The 14,504-nt window shown below is 48.2% G+C and overlaps 1 protein-coding gene across 12 annotated transcripts in view; it reads right to left on the reverse strand.

The window, feature by feature from the left end:
* Window positions 1-14,504, reverse strand: part of Agap1 (ArfGAP with GTPase domain, ankyrin repeat and PH domain 1) — a 465,228-nt gene that overhangs the window by 128,542 nt on the left and 322,182 nt on the right. For 8 of the 12 annotated variants that reach the window (XM_052750471.1, XM_052750469.1, XM_052750468.1 and 5 more), the window contains one exon: window positions 9,968-10,126. The exons of the other annotated variants lie outside the window; for them this stretch is intronic. In XM_052750471.1, the coding sequence (XP_052606431.1) occupies window positions 9,968-10,126 (159 nt within the window). The remainder of the gene's footprint in view (window positions 1-9,967; window positions 10,127-14,504) is intronic. 12 annotated transcript variants of the gene reach the window in all.

The following is a 14,504-nucleotide window of genomic DNA, read 5'->3' on the forward strand; positions in this document are numbered from 1 at the left end:
TGCCATTAATACAAAGCTTGCCGTCAAACGAAGGGCCAATAGCTGGCTTAAGTTGAGTGTCTACTTTTGAGAACTTATTGATGCTTATAAAGGAATTCTGTTCCATCTGTAGGAAAAACTCCAGTGCTATGCTTACCTCGGCTAGGTGCAGAACCCAGGAAAGAATTAAGAAACAGTAAACAAACAAACAAAAAACAACAACAACAAAAACATAACATGCCCACCTAGAAAAGCTAACCCAGAGCTCTGTTAACACGAGATGAATGCTCTGGACAGCTGTTCACACACGGGTGCCGAATTCTTGGAACTATAAGCAGCTGTGAGAATCATGGAAGTATGCTTTTATTAAGCCCTCCCCCACACTGTCTTTGAAATGGCATTAAGATCATTTTTCTGCAAGTAAGTGCGTGCATTAAGAGATTGAAATAGACACAGAAACACTTCCCTGCAACTGCAGGAAGATTTTAAAGACCCCACTGTAGAGAAATAATGTATCAATTAAAATAACATTTATAACTAAATATGTTTAAATGCTTCTTCATAAAAAGGCTAAAACTTAACTCATTTTAAATAACCATCTGCTTCTGCGATATAAAATTTTTAGTATCATTGTGTAATTAATATTAATAACACTTTCTGTTAATAATCTTATCTGTCAGATAATCAGGCCGAGATTTAACATAAGATACATCCATTGACAGAAGTTTAAAGATGCAAGGCTACAGACTATAAACATGAATGGAGACATGGACCTGAGGCTGGCCCCAAGCAGACACAGCTGTCCTCGGCCTCTGGGAGTCCATGTCCTCCCAGCCGTCTTAGGTTTCTAACTGCTCTTTCCCATGGCTCATTTCTATTCACGCTTCTTCATGCCTTGTTTTTAGATGCCCTTTAGGCTCGACACATTTACAACTCTAACATAGGAAGCCAGGAGAGGCTGAAAACTCTGATTTTATCTAGGGCTGTAGGGGTAGCTCAATCGGTAAAGCGTTTGCCATGAAAGACTGAAGACCCGAGTTCAAGTCTCCGAACCCGTGTTAAAAAAAAAAAAAATCTAAGTGTGGTGGTGTGCACTTGAAATTCCAGAATTTGGGGCTGCAGAGATGGCTCAGGAGTTAAGAGCACTAGCCAGTCTTCCAGAGGACACAGGTTCAATTCCCAGCAGCCACACGACAGATCACAACTGTCTTTAATTCCAATCCCAAGGGATCCAACAACCTCCTCTGGCCTCTGTGGGTACCAGGCACACACATGGTGTATACTCAAGGCAAAACACGCATAAACAAACAAACAAACAAACGAAGTTCTAGCACTGGGGAATATATCTGAGTGAGATATCCCCCATATGTCTTAGGAATTCAAGTATCGGGTCCTCACTTGTTGGCTCTGTTTATGGAGACTTCGGAGGTATGGAGTTGCTGGAGGAAGCATGTCACTATGGGTGGGCTTTGAGATTTCAAAAAGCCACAGAAAGGCCACTCTAGTCAACACTCTCTGCCTCCTGTCTGCGTTTCAGAGATGGGAGCTCTTGGCTATTGTTCCTGCCACCTGCCACCTCCGCCCTGCCATCATGGGCTGTTACCACCCTGGAGCTGTAAGCCAGAGAAGCCCTTTCTTCTATAAGATGCCATGGTTGGGGTGTTGTATCTCAGCAACAGAAGAGTAACTAAGACCGGAAGGTACAGACAGGTTGGCTGGCCAGCCTAACCAAACTGGGACATTCCAAGCAAAAGTCAGAGATCCCCATCTCAAAATACAATGTGGACAGTGTCCCAAGGAACAACAAATGAGGCTGACACCGCCTCCGCACGCACGCACGCACGCACCTGTGGGACCTAACTTTAGGCCAACAGCTGATGACTGCAGGGGATGGTAGGATTAGTTTTTCACATTGCTGGATTCCCAGATTGAGTTTCTGACCAAACCACAGAAATTCCAAGTGTGTATTTTCCAGGCCTAAGAGTTGCATCCAACTACGGGACAAAGTCTTGTCAGGTATGCATGGACGATCATCCAGTCTTCTTTGAAGTTGAAGAAATAACACACGCACTCAACACATCATTTATGCTTTCCCAGCAAACTATAACGGAGGCTCATGTCGTCAACCTTAACCAGTCACACAAAGCCCAAAAATTCGTAAGTGAAAATACAAGGGCCCAAAACAACAACAACAAACCCGGCTAAATAACTGAATAAAGTTTTGGAGCTAAGCTTTAAGAACTGAAGCAACTAAAACACAGTTCTGTGTTAGAGTAGTGAAACGGCCCCTGTGCTGGCAAACTCTGTGTCAATTCGACACAAGCTAGAGTCCTTTGACAAGAGGGAGCTGGAACTGAGAAAATGCCTCCATAAGATCAGGCTGTAGGCAGGCCTGTAGAGCATTTTCTTAGTGGTTGATATGGACGGGCCCAGCCCATTGTGGGTGGTGCCATCCCTGGGCTGGTGGTCCTGGGTTCTATAAGAAAGCAGGCTGAGCAAGACAAGAGGAGCAAGCCAGTAAGCAGCATCCCTCCATAGCCTCTGCATCAGCTCCTGCCTCCAGGTTCTTGCCTGTTCTGAGTTCCTGTCCTGACTTCCTTTGGTGATGAAAGCGATGAAGAAGTGTAAGCCAAATAATCCCTTTCAGCCCCAAGGTGCTTTGGTTGCTTTGTAACATAGCTCCTAAAATGGGGACTGAGGAACATCACAAGCTGTGTGACGTTGGTACTGGACCTACAGTCCCAGGAAGATGATGGGAGATGAGACAAACTGCCCTGCTGTTCTTGCCTTGGGCTCTTACTCCTCATATGATAACTCATGTGGATTCTGACCTACTTAAACATCCCAACACCGTCTCCCTGGGCCATCCGGGCATATTACTGCCATGTCAGGACACTGTTTGGGAGCCTTTCTGTGTCTCACCACCACCTGTTGCCCTGATATCCACCCACTGAGCTCCAAGGATGCCTTGTGCCATGTCTCAGTCACCATATCCTTCCCCCGCCCGCCCGCCCGCCGCCCCATGTATACACCACATGCTGTCAGCCTAAAGAGGTCTTAACAGCACTGAGATCCGTGTGCTACATATCTCTCTTCTTGAGGACCACTACCAGTGTGTGCCAGGGCCCCACTGTGCATGGTGAAATGCTTACTGCTGTACTCTTCTGCTGGTCTCTGGTAGGGAAGGGTGCCAGGATCCTCTGGAACACCAAAAACAGCGGATGCTCAAGTTCTTCATATGGAAAGAACTTCTATACATTCTCCCATCTATCTGAAGCCCTCTCCAGCCCATTCAATACCCCACACAGCACGGATGCCGAGTACATGGGTGCTATGCTTCGGGAACAATGACATGTCTGCACCCGCTCAGTACAGATACACGGTTTCCCCTGAATACGTATGACTGGTATAGGATTCAAGCATAGGCACCAGGTTGGAGGGCAGTGTGGATCTGCTGAATGAATGAATGAAAGGTGTGTTTGTGGCCAGTAAAAGCATGCTTAGTAACCAGCGCGTGCAAGCGTGCAGGACGGCCCGATCATGAAGCCGTCCCTGCCCGTCCTCTCACTTTCTCTCCGCTTGACAAATACATTTCAATTTGTCTCCTCATCGATTACCTGTCGCTCTCCACCCTGGAGACTCTGGAATTGTGTGGCTGCTATTCCACTCCCAGGCCCAGGGTGGTGGGTGGCACGGCACACAGCCAACGAGCACTCGTGGGACAAACGGCATTAGCTGCCAGTTAGGTGGAGGGAGTGCAGTCCATGTCATCTCTTAGAGCTCCACTGAACTTGCCTCTGACTTTCCTCATGACTCACTGTCTCAGTCTCCTTTCCTGGTGCTGTGGTAACATATTCTGACAGCAACTCAGGGGAGAAAGGTTTATTTGGGCAAGCTCCGCAGTCCATCGATGACAGGAAGTCACAGCTGCGAGATGGAGACGGACGGTCACACTGCAGGTGTGGGTCAGGGGACTGCTGATGCTCAGCGGGCATGCTCCCCACCGAGGCTGCCGAGTGGTTACACGTTTGAAGCCCCCGGGGAACACTGCGATGCTCCGGGTCTGTCTCAACCCACATGAATCACCTCTCCAATTGTTGTCCCAGAAATTGCTATTTATATGTTAGAGATAGGGCCTCACTCTGGTGGTTCAGAATGGCCTGGAAATCACTATGTGGCCCATGCTGGCCTTAAACTCTCGGCCATCTTCCTGTCTGTGTCTTCCAAATGCTTCATTACAGGCAGGACCCAGAGACTTAGGGGGCTTTTAACAGTACCCAAGAGGGCAGTGTGCAGGGAGGCTGAGAGCCATTGTGTAGAACAGGAAGGTTGCAGCTCCTGAGGCAGGGGTAAGAATTAAGTTGCAGCCACCATATAACCCCAGCCTCCATCTTCTACCATACTCTCAACAACAGAAGAAACTTTCTGAGACTGTTCTGCCTCCCGCCATCTGCTTTCCGGTCTCAATACATCCCAATTTGCCAAAATCTTCCTGGAAATGTAACTCCACAGGGGAGCCCAGTGGGCCTGGGATCATCCTGCAGACAAGCCACGCTTAACTCCTGCTCCTGACTTGGGGCTCGGTGCCCCCTTCCCCGCTGTTTGTACAAGAGGCTTGTGGAATCGGAATTTAGGCCGTTAGCTCTAACTTCTGACTCATTTTCAGTTCCAGCCTGGAAACTGAGGACTGGGTAACAGCCAAGGCCCGTCTCCTCTGCTCCTTACAACAGTACCAACAGCCACAGACTGCCCAGGCAGCCCTCTCCTGGCTGCAGGGCCATCCCAGCCCTTGAAAGAGTGGTTTCCCCATCTCATACAGCATTCTTGGTGCAGACGAGCCCTACTGGCTAAGGGAACAGCGGAGGGATGATAAACTCAGCATCTTTGAATCCAGCCTGATGTGCTCCCCAGTGGTTAGGCAAGATGCCCTCTACGTTCATGTCTGCCTCTTGAAAGAGGCCTACACGGGCTTTCCTCTGCATCTGCTCCTGCCTCCAAGTTCCTGCCCTGTCTGAGTTCCTGCTGTGGCTTCTCTCAATGAACTGTGACTTAGGATGTGGAAGCCAAACAAACCCTCTCCTCCCCAAGTTGCTTTTGGTCACGGTGTTTCATCACAGTGATAGGAACGCTAACTAAGACAGGCCTTGTCAAGCAGGAACTACTTAGTAAATGTCAGCCTGTGTCCACTGGTGGCAGCATGTGGATCGCCACTGAGCTACGGATGCCACCATTTCTGCTGGCGCAGTCGTGGGAGAAGTCGCGTAGAATTGACTGCCCACAAGGCCCTGCGGTGACTCTCTCACAGGACAGAGTTGGCTTCCATTTCCTCGGAGGAATTCTTACTGATGCCTGCGGAAGTGTGGTAGCAGGAGCTGGAAGGAAGCACAGACCTAAAGACCATACACTGTCTCAGACCAGGCCAGGCCACTCCTGCTATATGGTTCGGCTAACCCCTGCTCATGTAGCTCTTCTGTGGTGGGGTACTCTTCCATTAGATCCCCCTCTTGAACCACTGCTACTATCAAAAATGTCTCCAAGTATCCATGATTATTCCCTAGGTGGCTAAAACCACTCCTGGTAGAGAACCAGTGATCTAGAAGATTCTGAGCATGGGGGCTATGATGACCCATGACATTGGCTATCTGTTTCCAACATTCCTAGACTTTTGTCTGGCAGTGTGAAGAGGCCTGCTGGCCTTCAGGCATGAAAGTCACTGATGCCTGTCCTGGTAACCGGGGTGGCATGTGGCTGTCCTACTTCTCCTGGGTCAGCAGCTACTTCTGGAAATAGCTGAGAGCCGGCACTAAGGAGGCAGAGCACAAAGTCAGCGAACATTCTGATCAGGAGGGAAAGAAAGCCACCTTTCCCCCTGTGGCTGGCTACCCAGGAAGCTCCTGCTTCCCCTCAGACCACATGCAGAGAAGGGAGCCTGGGTCATCCTTCTAATGAGGCTGCCTAACATGGTATATGGAGCAGACCCCTGCCCTGCAGGGGGCGGAGACAGAGTGTCAGCCTTTGAGATCTGAGCGCACAGGGGCTGAAGGTTGACTAACCAGGGGACGGTTCTCCAGTGTGAGAAGCTTTGGGAGGGACTGACGAGGGTCTACAGGGTCCATGGGAGAAGAGCAAACACCTATATTTTCATCGTATAGTTTCCTAAAAAAGTAAGCACTATGAAAAAGACAAGTAGGAGCTGGAGAGATGGCTCAGCGGTTAAGAGCACTGACTGTTCTCCCAGAGGTCCTGAGTTCAATTCCCAGCACCCACATGGTGGCTCACAACCAACTGTAAATAAGATCTGGTGCTCTCTTCTGACAGAACACTGTATACATAACAAATAAACAAATATTTTTTAAAAAAAGACAAGTAATTTGTAGGATACTATGTCTTAATTCTACATGGGAGTCCTGTTTTAGAAAACAAACAAAACCACAGAAGGAAAAGAATGTAAGAAAGACTTGTGTGAATGTGGGTACTCACTAAGGGTGTGGCCTTAGCGTGTCACGGTTCTCAGGGAATGAATGTCAGATATGAGGCATGAAACAGGTTCTAACCCTCCCTCCAATTAAAGTTCCCTAAGTTAACAACTTGGTCAAAGCTAAGCAGTGTCACACTACTGCCACCTTCTGGTCAGGTCCTAGAATTGCCAGTATAATACCCATAGACAAAACAAACAACAAATGCCACCCCCCCCCCCACACGATCAAATTAAAACAAAGACACTGAAGAAGTTATAGTCTTTATCCTCAGTGATTGCTGGAGCCTCTCTGTTCTCAAATTTGAGGTTGCTGACCTTTCTTGGATGGGGTGCAGCAGAAGCTATGAGAGATAACAAAACAAAGTGCAGCCCATCACCAGAGCTACGGCGCATTAAAATAGGCATGCAAAATATTTCCACAATGGGAAAAAGACTTGAAAATTAGCAAAACAAGCACTTCCAGGTCAGGACCCACTGACTAATAACCATAGATCTTAGCAGGAAGGCATATAATTGACTGGAGCCCCACCCCCAGAATCGTGCAGGCACGCGGGTACCAGTACACACACAGAGACATCGGGTACAACTTCCCTGTAGAAACATAAAAGACTGAATGGTGTCTGTGCTTAACACTGCCAAAGCTGCATGAACCCGGGAGCCTGAAGGGAGACCGCGGAGTGCTGAGAAGTCATATGAAGAAATGTGTTCACCATGGCAGCCAGACACTGAGGCAGAAGATGAACTGTTGGATTGAAGCAATCTGGGGAAGGGTGGAGCTATCAGAACAAGCTGACAGTCGGGGAGGAGGGGTAAGGAGGGGTGAGGGCGCTGCTGTCACAGTGATGACCACGGCTGAGGCCATCAGCCAGGGCTGCCACTTGCAAGGGATGGTGTGGGTATGGGTATCTGTGGTGGTGGGGGGAGTGGCAGACTGGGCCAGACACTCCGGAACACCGGAAGACTAACGCACAGGGGCCTTGACATTGGTTCTCGCCCTTGGCACAGAGGTGATGCATCTAAAACAAACATCTTCCTTTGAAGTGGGCGACGACAACCAAGTCTGCTATAGATGGCCCTCCAGGGCCCACTCGCAGCAGGGGTGCTCGCTCCTGCCCAACACTTCCAGAGAAAATTACTCATAAGAAGAGGATTAATAAAAAATAAAAAATTACAGGCTTGCAGTAAGGGTTGAGGAAAGCCTCAGCCAATAGTTGTTGCAGAGATAATTGTTCTGAATCTATCAATAATGCTAAGCTCCTCTTCATTGACTGCAAACACCAATTTCTTTCACCCAGGATTATAAGTTGGTGTTCCTGGGCTCACTACTGCCATTACGGTGATAAACAGTTGAGGCCACAACAGCATCTGACATGTAGATCAATTCTGGGTCCATAAAGCGTCTACACAAGAGGTTCCAGGACAGGAATTTACAGCCACCAGTTTTTATTCTCTCTTGCTGCAAAAATTACTTCTGTCAAACACTTAGGAGAGTGAGGAAAAATGTAAAAAAATTAATTTTTCATGTACTACTGGAACAGCCTTTTCCAGTGCAGAAGTGCAAGACGAATATACTCGGCGTTTAAAAAATTACACGGCGCAGCATGTGGTACTTAGCGGAAGAGGGATCCAATCCCCGGTGTTGCTCGCAAGCCAGCAGACAGCAATTTGAAACCCTGAACAGAGCTGTCTGGATTTTCTCTGAGGGCAGATGCCGGGCTCACGTTAGCAATGCCAAATTATATTAGACGTTTAATTTTAAACCTCAGGTATTTAAATGTAAAGCCCTCCAACAGTAATAGCTATAAAGCAGTGGGGCATTCCATCTCACAGAATGGGTTCCTCTTGCCTTCTCCTCTTAATTCCGCCAGCGCCTCCTTCCTCCAGTTCTACCCACTACAAAGTCATCTATCTAATTAGGAGCTGCTCGCAGTTGCTTAGAGGCAGAAGCCCCAGGGGTACCTGTGTGTCAAAGGGGAAAGATTGAAAAGTTCTCTGAAGCTGAAATCTTAATTCAGGGTGGACGAGAGGGCAGAGAAAACAGACTTCTAGTGCCGGGCTGGAAGACATAAGCCCTTCACCATGCTGGTGGAGGTCAGGTCTAACGCTTCTGGGCCCTGGCTGCACCACTGCCGTGGGGCAAGCTGCTGATAACCTTGACATACAGACCAGAGACCAGTGGTGTGCGTGGGGGTGAGGTTAGGTGGTGAAGAATGTGAGTATAAAAAGAAGGGTCTGGTATCAACTAAGTAAACAGAAGACATGATGGACAGACCTCATGCTTGTCTCCTTGGTTACTGCCATGAAGCACTGAAGGGGAGTGTTTGGCAATGGGAGGTCTTATCATGCACACACACACACACACACACACACACACACACACACACACAATTTTACGTAAGTGTCCCAGAGGATCCTGTGCTCCTCTGTTCCTTTAAAATGGTGGGGTTTTGGGGCTGGCCCCTGATGGATCTGTGCACTAAAGGTGGGATGGTACTAACCAGAGGGAGGTGGTACATGGTACTCCAGTGTTTGGGAGCAGCCTGGGCTCCTGCCCTTCTGCCAACTCCTGGGAAGTGTCTGTCAGATACCCCTTGGTTCAGATCTCCTTTCCTGACCTCACTCCTCTCTTGCTTTTGGCCAGTCTGGCCTGGAAGCATCTGCCTGGCCCCGTCTGCTGGAGCACTGTGGAACAACCAGAAGTAAGATGGTGTTTACCCAAAGGCAGCGTCCTGCTGCAGCAGCTGGTGGGTCCACAGGGAAGACCTGATGTGGAATCTTTTAATTAGAACAAATTATGCTAAAATGACTCTCAAACCCGGTCTGATAGATTATATACAACAGTGGGAATTCCCTTAAATACCGGTGAACAGGCCACAGACAGAATGCCACAGCAAAGCGAGCACCAGTCAGCTCGCGGGCACACTGCATAATTCATGTTGTCACACATACGTCAAAAGGCGGTTTCCAGGGTGCCACATCTGTCCCCCAAGAAGCAGGCCACACTTGTCAAAAACTGTGGGAATCCAGGAGAGATGATGGCAGAGGGGATTCCCCAGAACTTAGAAGCTACCCCAGGAACCCTGAAGACTAAGAGGCAGAATGAACTGACTGAGCAGTACAAACGATGTGCAGGTGGCGAGACGCTGGCATTCACACAGGGCAGGAGACTGGCATGAAACACCCGCCATCCCCTTTCCACCTCACTATATCCCTGTCACATAACCACAGGTGACACACTTGCCCCATCCGCAGCCTCAACGTCCAAATCTGACCAGTGAAGAAGAGTCAAGGTCTACACCCTGACCAGAGAACGGATGAATGATGGGATGTGCACGAGACAGGAGAGCTAGGACAGAGTGCTCACAGATGACTGGTGAGACATGTGTGTCACTGTCATCGCAGCCCCAGGGCACCGTGCTCCCTGGGGAGCATGGATGCCCCGGGCATTAAGCCCAGCCCTGGGCTTTCACAGAGGACCTGGAGATGGCCACGGTCTGCACCCCCTCTTACCACTGCTGATGGCGGAGTTTGCAATGACTGTAGCGTCACTCCACTGGTCGGCACTGGAGACTGAGTAGGAGCGCTGGTGCATGCTGTCGGGTCGGCTGTTGAAGGAGACCAGGCTGATGCCGCTTGCCATCTGAGACCCAGACGCATTAGTGACATTCCCTAGGAATAAACAAGTCAGATGAACACCACGACGGACTGCAGACCACAGAAGCCAGCAGGACCTCGTCTACGGGGCTTCACGGGGGCACACGTACCTGACCTGCGCACTCTGCCGTCATCCTGCCTACACGGCAAATCGAAGGACGCATCGCATAGCACAAGATCATGGAGGAAAAGGGTGCTGTGAGCCCCAATGGTGCCCCACTGAGCAATGGTGAAGGAAGACAACTGCCCACAAAACTATTACAGACGGGGGGCCCGACTACCATCTCTAAGACAAGAGAACCAGCCAGTCCAGGGAAAGAGCCACCACAGGACAAAAAGAATACCATCCACACAGGCTCACCCACTGGGAGTCAACTGTCTGGTACCAGGGGACCTTGTTCATGGGGCAGCTATCCTGTATGATCAACACATACCCTCACTCCTGACCTCGTAAAGATTCTGCAGAATAAAAAAATCACCCCCGTGGCTTCAGAGCTCACATGGACAGTGAAGAAAGAAAGATAGTTCTGTTGTAGGCTTAATGACCTGATTAATTTGCTCAAAATCAAAATACGTTATTGGTCACACCAATTTTAGACTCAAAAATATAATTAGGTGCTTTTTTCCTAAGGCTCAACCAATCATGTCCACAGCTTGTGAATGGGTCTGTTAGAGAGATATGTGGATCTTTGAAGATACTGGCTTTTTTTTTTTTTTTTTTTTTTTTTTTTAAAGTCAGGGTCTCTCTACATAGCCCCGGTTGTCCAGGAATTTACTACATAGACCAGGTGGCCTCAAACTCACAGAGAAGGTGTGCCCAGCTACTGGTGTCATAATTTTTAATTTTCCTAGTAGTTTTGGTTCAGAACCCAGTAAGTTCTAAACTGTTTCAGTGGAAAGTTTTCATGAGGTGGGGTGGTTAAGTGAGTGGCCCATTAGTAGTTCCCAAGTCTGGCCAACTTTCAGATTTTTCTCCTTGAAAACCAGGTGCTTAAAAAAAAAATCAGAGTTCTGATTTTGGTGGATAAGGGATAGGGCTGGAAGAATATGCATTCTTATGTACTCACACAAGAATGCGCGCGCGCGCACACACACACACACACACACACACACACACGTTAGAGCTCTTTGCTAAGAGGCAGTATGGAACAGACACTACGATATGCTAAGTGAAGCCTGCACACACATACACATACACACACACACACACACACACACACACACGCGTTAGAGCTCTTTGCTAAGAGGCAGTATGGAACAGACACTACGATATGCTAAGTGAAGCCTGCACTGATTATTTTTCTCATTGCCATGACAAAACACCTGAAGAAGGCCACTTATGGGAGTGATGGGAGAGGCTCCTCCTGGGTCTTCCAGGTCCTCTAAGCCTATCCAGTCTACAGAGACTCCTGCCAGTTAGCGACATGTCAGGACGATTCTGCCTACATGCATTTTTAAGCCAGCTTTAGGCCCACAAGGCCCAAATACCCAAGAAACTCAAAATGAACGTGTCCATCTTTGGTCCATGATGATGATAATGCTCACCATCACAGCCAATGTTTCCTTTGTCCATTCTCTAACAAGGATGTCCTGATGGCCAGCTTTAATCACCAATTTGACATACTTTAGAATCACCTGGGAAGGTAGCTTCAGTAAGCGTGGCCTGTGGTTCATCTTAACCGATGTGAGAAGGGCCATCCTGAAGTGGGTGGCTCCATTCCCTGGCTTTGGGCCCTGAACTGTAATAAGAGTATATGAAGTGTGCTGAACAGTCAGGAAGGCACACTTACTCTCTCTGCTCCTGACTGTGGATACAATGTGACCAGATGCTTCAAATTCTTGTCCTGACTTCCCGCAATGAAGGACTACAACCTGGAGTTGGGAGCTGAAATAACCCTTTCTCCCTGAAGTTGCCTTTTGTCAGGGCATTTTATCACAGTGACAGAAACAAAACTAACAGGTGTCCGAACTTTTGACACTGTCATCTACAAAGTTCGCACTTGAGATTGGGGTAATCAAGTTACAGTGAATAAATACAACCGCCCAAAAGCTTAAGTGATTGTGTGTTTGGCTACATTCACAACTTTCTTCAGCCCCATGTAACCTGGAAGCTGGACACCCTTGCTGGAGGGTGGGTCTACATGTCACAGACCTATAACCTTCTACCATGGTTTTCCTGAAAGGCCAAGGAAAGGATTCCTAGGTCGTTGTCACTGTCTACGGAAACAGGCCTTGGAGGGACACTTGGACTGCCCAGGCGGCCAGTCCTTCTGGACCCACAGGAGCACAAAACATTCAGATGGAGATGTCAGAAGGACCAGCTCGGGGTTGCCCGGGCTCTGTCTGGTGGTCGGACGGCAAACTGGAAAAGGAAGGCAGGTTTTCTTAAAGTGTACGTGCCACCGAAAGCACACGCCAAGGCTGCTTATGCACTCCTGGTTGCTCCTCTCCACTGCAAGCCTCCTGCTGTTTGCCAAACGACATTTAAGCACCATCTAGATGCATTAAGATACTAGCGAGGCAGCCGCGGGGTCTGGCACAGAGCTCCTGAACAGGACGGAGTCCCCGGGGAACCAAATGGAACCTTAGGTGGCCAAGGACCTCCTAGCCACCCTGGCTGCTCTGAGAAAGCAGGTACCCAGAAGCCCTCGTTTCCCCAGATCCCCAGATCCCAACGGCGAGACTACATTGGAACACCATTTAAGGTGTATGTGACCACAGTTTCAAAGGTAGAACTCTGAGCTGGGTGTCTAGACCTGTGGCCTGGAGGAGTGCCCAGGAAGTGCTCACAGGTAACATTGTGCTTAGGTACAATGACTTTATACTCTAAGTAGAATAAAAATTGGGAGATTCCGTCTCAAAACGACAACCACCACCAAACAGTCCACGGTTTGGGCTAGCAATCGGTTCAGCAGATAAAGACACTGCTCTCTGAGGGCTTGAGTTTGATTCCTGAGACACACGTAGAGGAAGGAGAGAACTGACCCTCTCAAGTTGTCCTTTGATCATAAAATGTCCCAAGAAATAAAGAATTAAAATTGACGGCTTCTGGAATGACTTGGCCATGCCAGTGTCTGCCAGCTGTGGCCCTGGCTTTGCTCCTGGCACAATGAGCTGAGACAGTATGGGCTGACTTACCCAAATCACGGCCTTGCCATCTACTCAACACCCTGCCCACTGGTTCCTACTCTCTCACGACAAAGTTAAAGAGTTCTCTGAACACAGGGGGATATGCTAGAAAGCTAACAATTCTGGTTCTCCTCCACGGGAGAAAAACTCTGTATTTGTATGTACTAACTGGTTCCATTTCCACGCGAGTTAAAGACTTGTACCGATTGTGACACAATAAACTAAAAAGTTTTCTTTGTCAGGCGTGGTGACACACACCTACAGTCCCAGCACTCAGGAGCCAAAGGCAACAGGACGGCCGCAGGTCTGATGCCAGCCTGGCCTCCACAGTGAGCTCCAAGCTATCTAATGAGATCTCATCTCAAAACAATGACAACACATTAAAAAAAAAAAAAGATACCCTCAGGGCTGACACAGGAATGCATTTGTCAAACTGAAAATAAGAAAAATATGAACATTATGAAATGATGTTTCTACACCTAATATACAGTTCAGAAGTTCACAAGCAAGTATTGTTTTTAAACATAAATATATAAGGAGAAATGTGAAACTTGGGGGCAAACCACTGTCCGGGGCTGCACATAACACATGGATGTGGTGAGCTGGCCCATTAGGGCCAGGATACCGTTCCCAGGATGCACATTTCTGACCAGTAGTCACACTTTGAAGCATTTCTATGCCTTCAGAAAGTCTGCCAGGCAAAGGAACCAAGCCTACAATGTTTACAGAGTACTTTTTTTTTAGTACCTATACCCATTTCTAATTGTACCCACGGCACAATTTCTATTCTATTTTTTTTTCCTGTTGCTAAAATAAAAACACACCAACCAAAAAACAGAAAAAGCAGCTTAGGGGAAGAAATTCTTCAGTTAGTTGATAATTCCTGGTCACAGTCCATCACTGAGAGAAGTCAGGGCAAGAACTCAAGCAAGAACTTGAAGCAGAAAGTATGGAGGAACACTGTTTACTGGCTCACAGACTGATGCATGTTTAATTAGTGTTCTTATACAGCCTAGGGAATGGTGCTGCTCACAGTGGGCTGGGCTCTCTTATTTCAGACAGTAATCAGGACATCCACCACAGACAGGCATGCCCACAGGCCAATATGATCTGGGCAATCCATCAGCTGAGACTCTCTTCTCAGGTGGTTCTAGGCTCCGTCACCATGACAGTTAAAGCTGACTAAGGCAGTATCTAATGCTTCTTTTTTAAATACACCCATGAACATGTAACATGTAGTTCCATTTCTGTTCCCAAGTGACAA

Source organism: Peromyscus californicus, unplaced genomic scaffold (assembly GCF_007827085.1).
Source record: "Peromyscus californicus insignis strain IS unplaced genomic scaffold, ASM782708v3 Scaffold_21__1_contigs__length_65335640, whole genome shotgun sequence".
Lineage (NCBI taxonomy): Eukaryota > Metazoa > Chordata > Mammalia > Rodentia > Cricetidae > Peromyscus > Peromyscus californicus.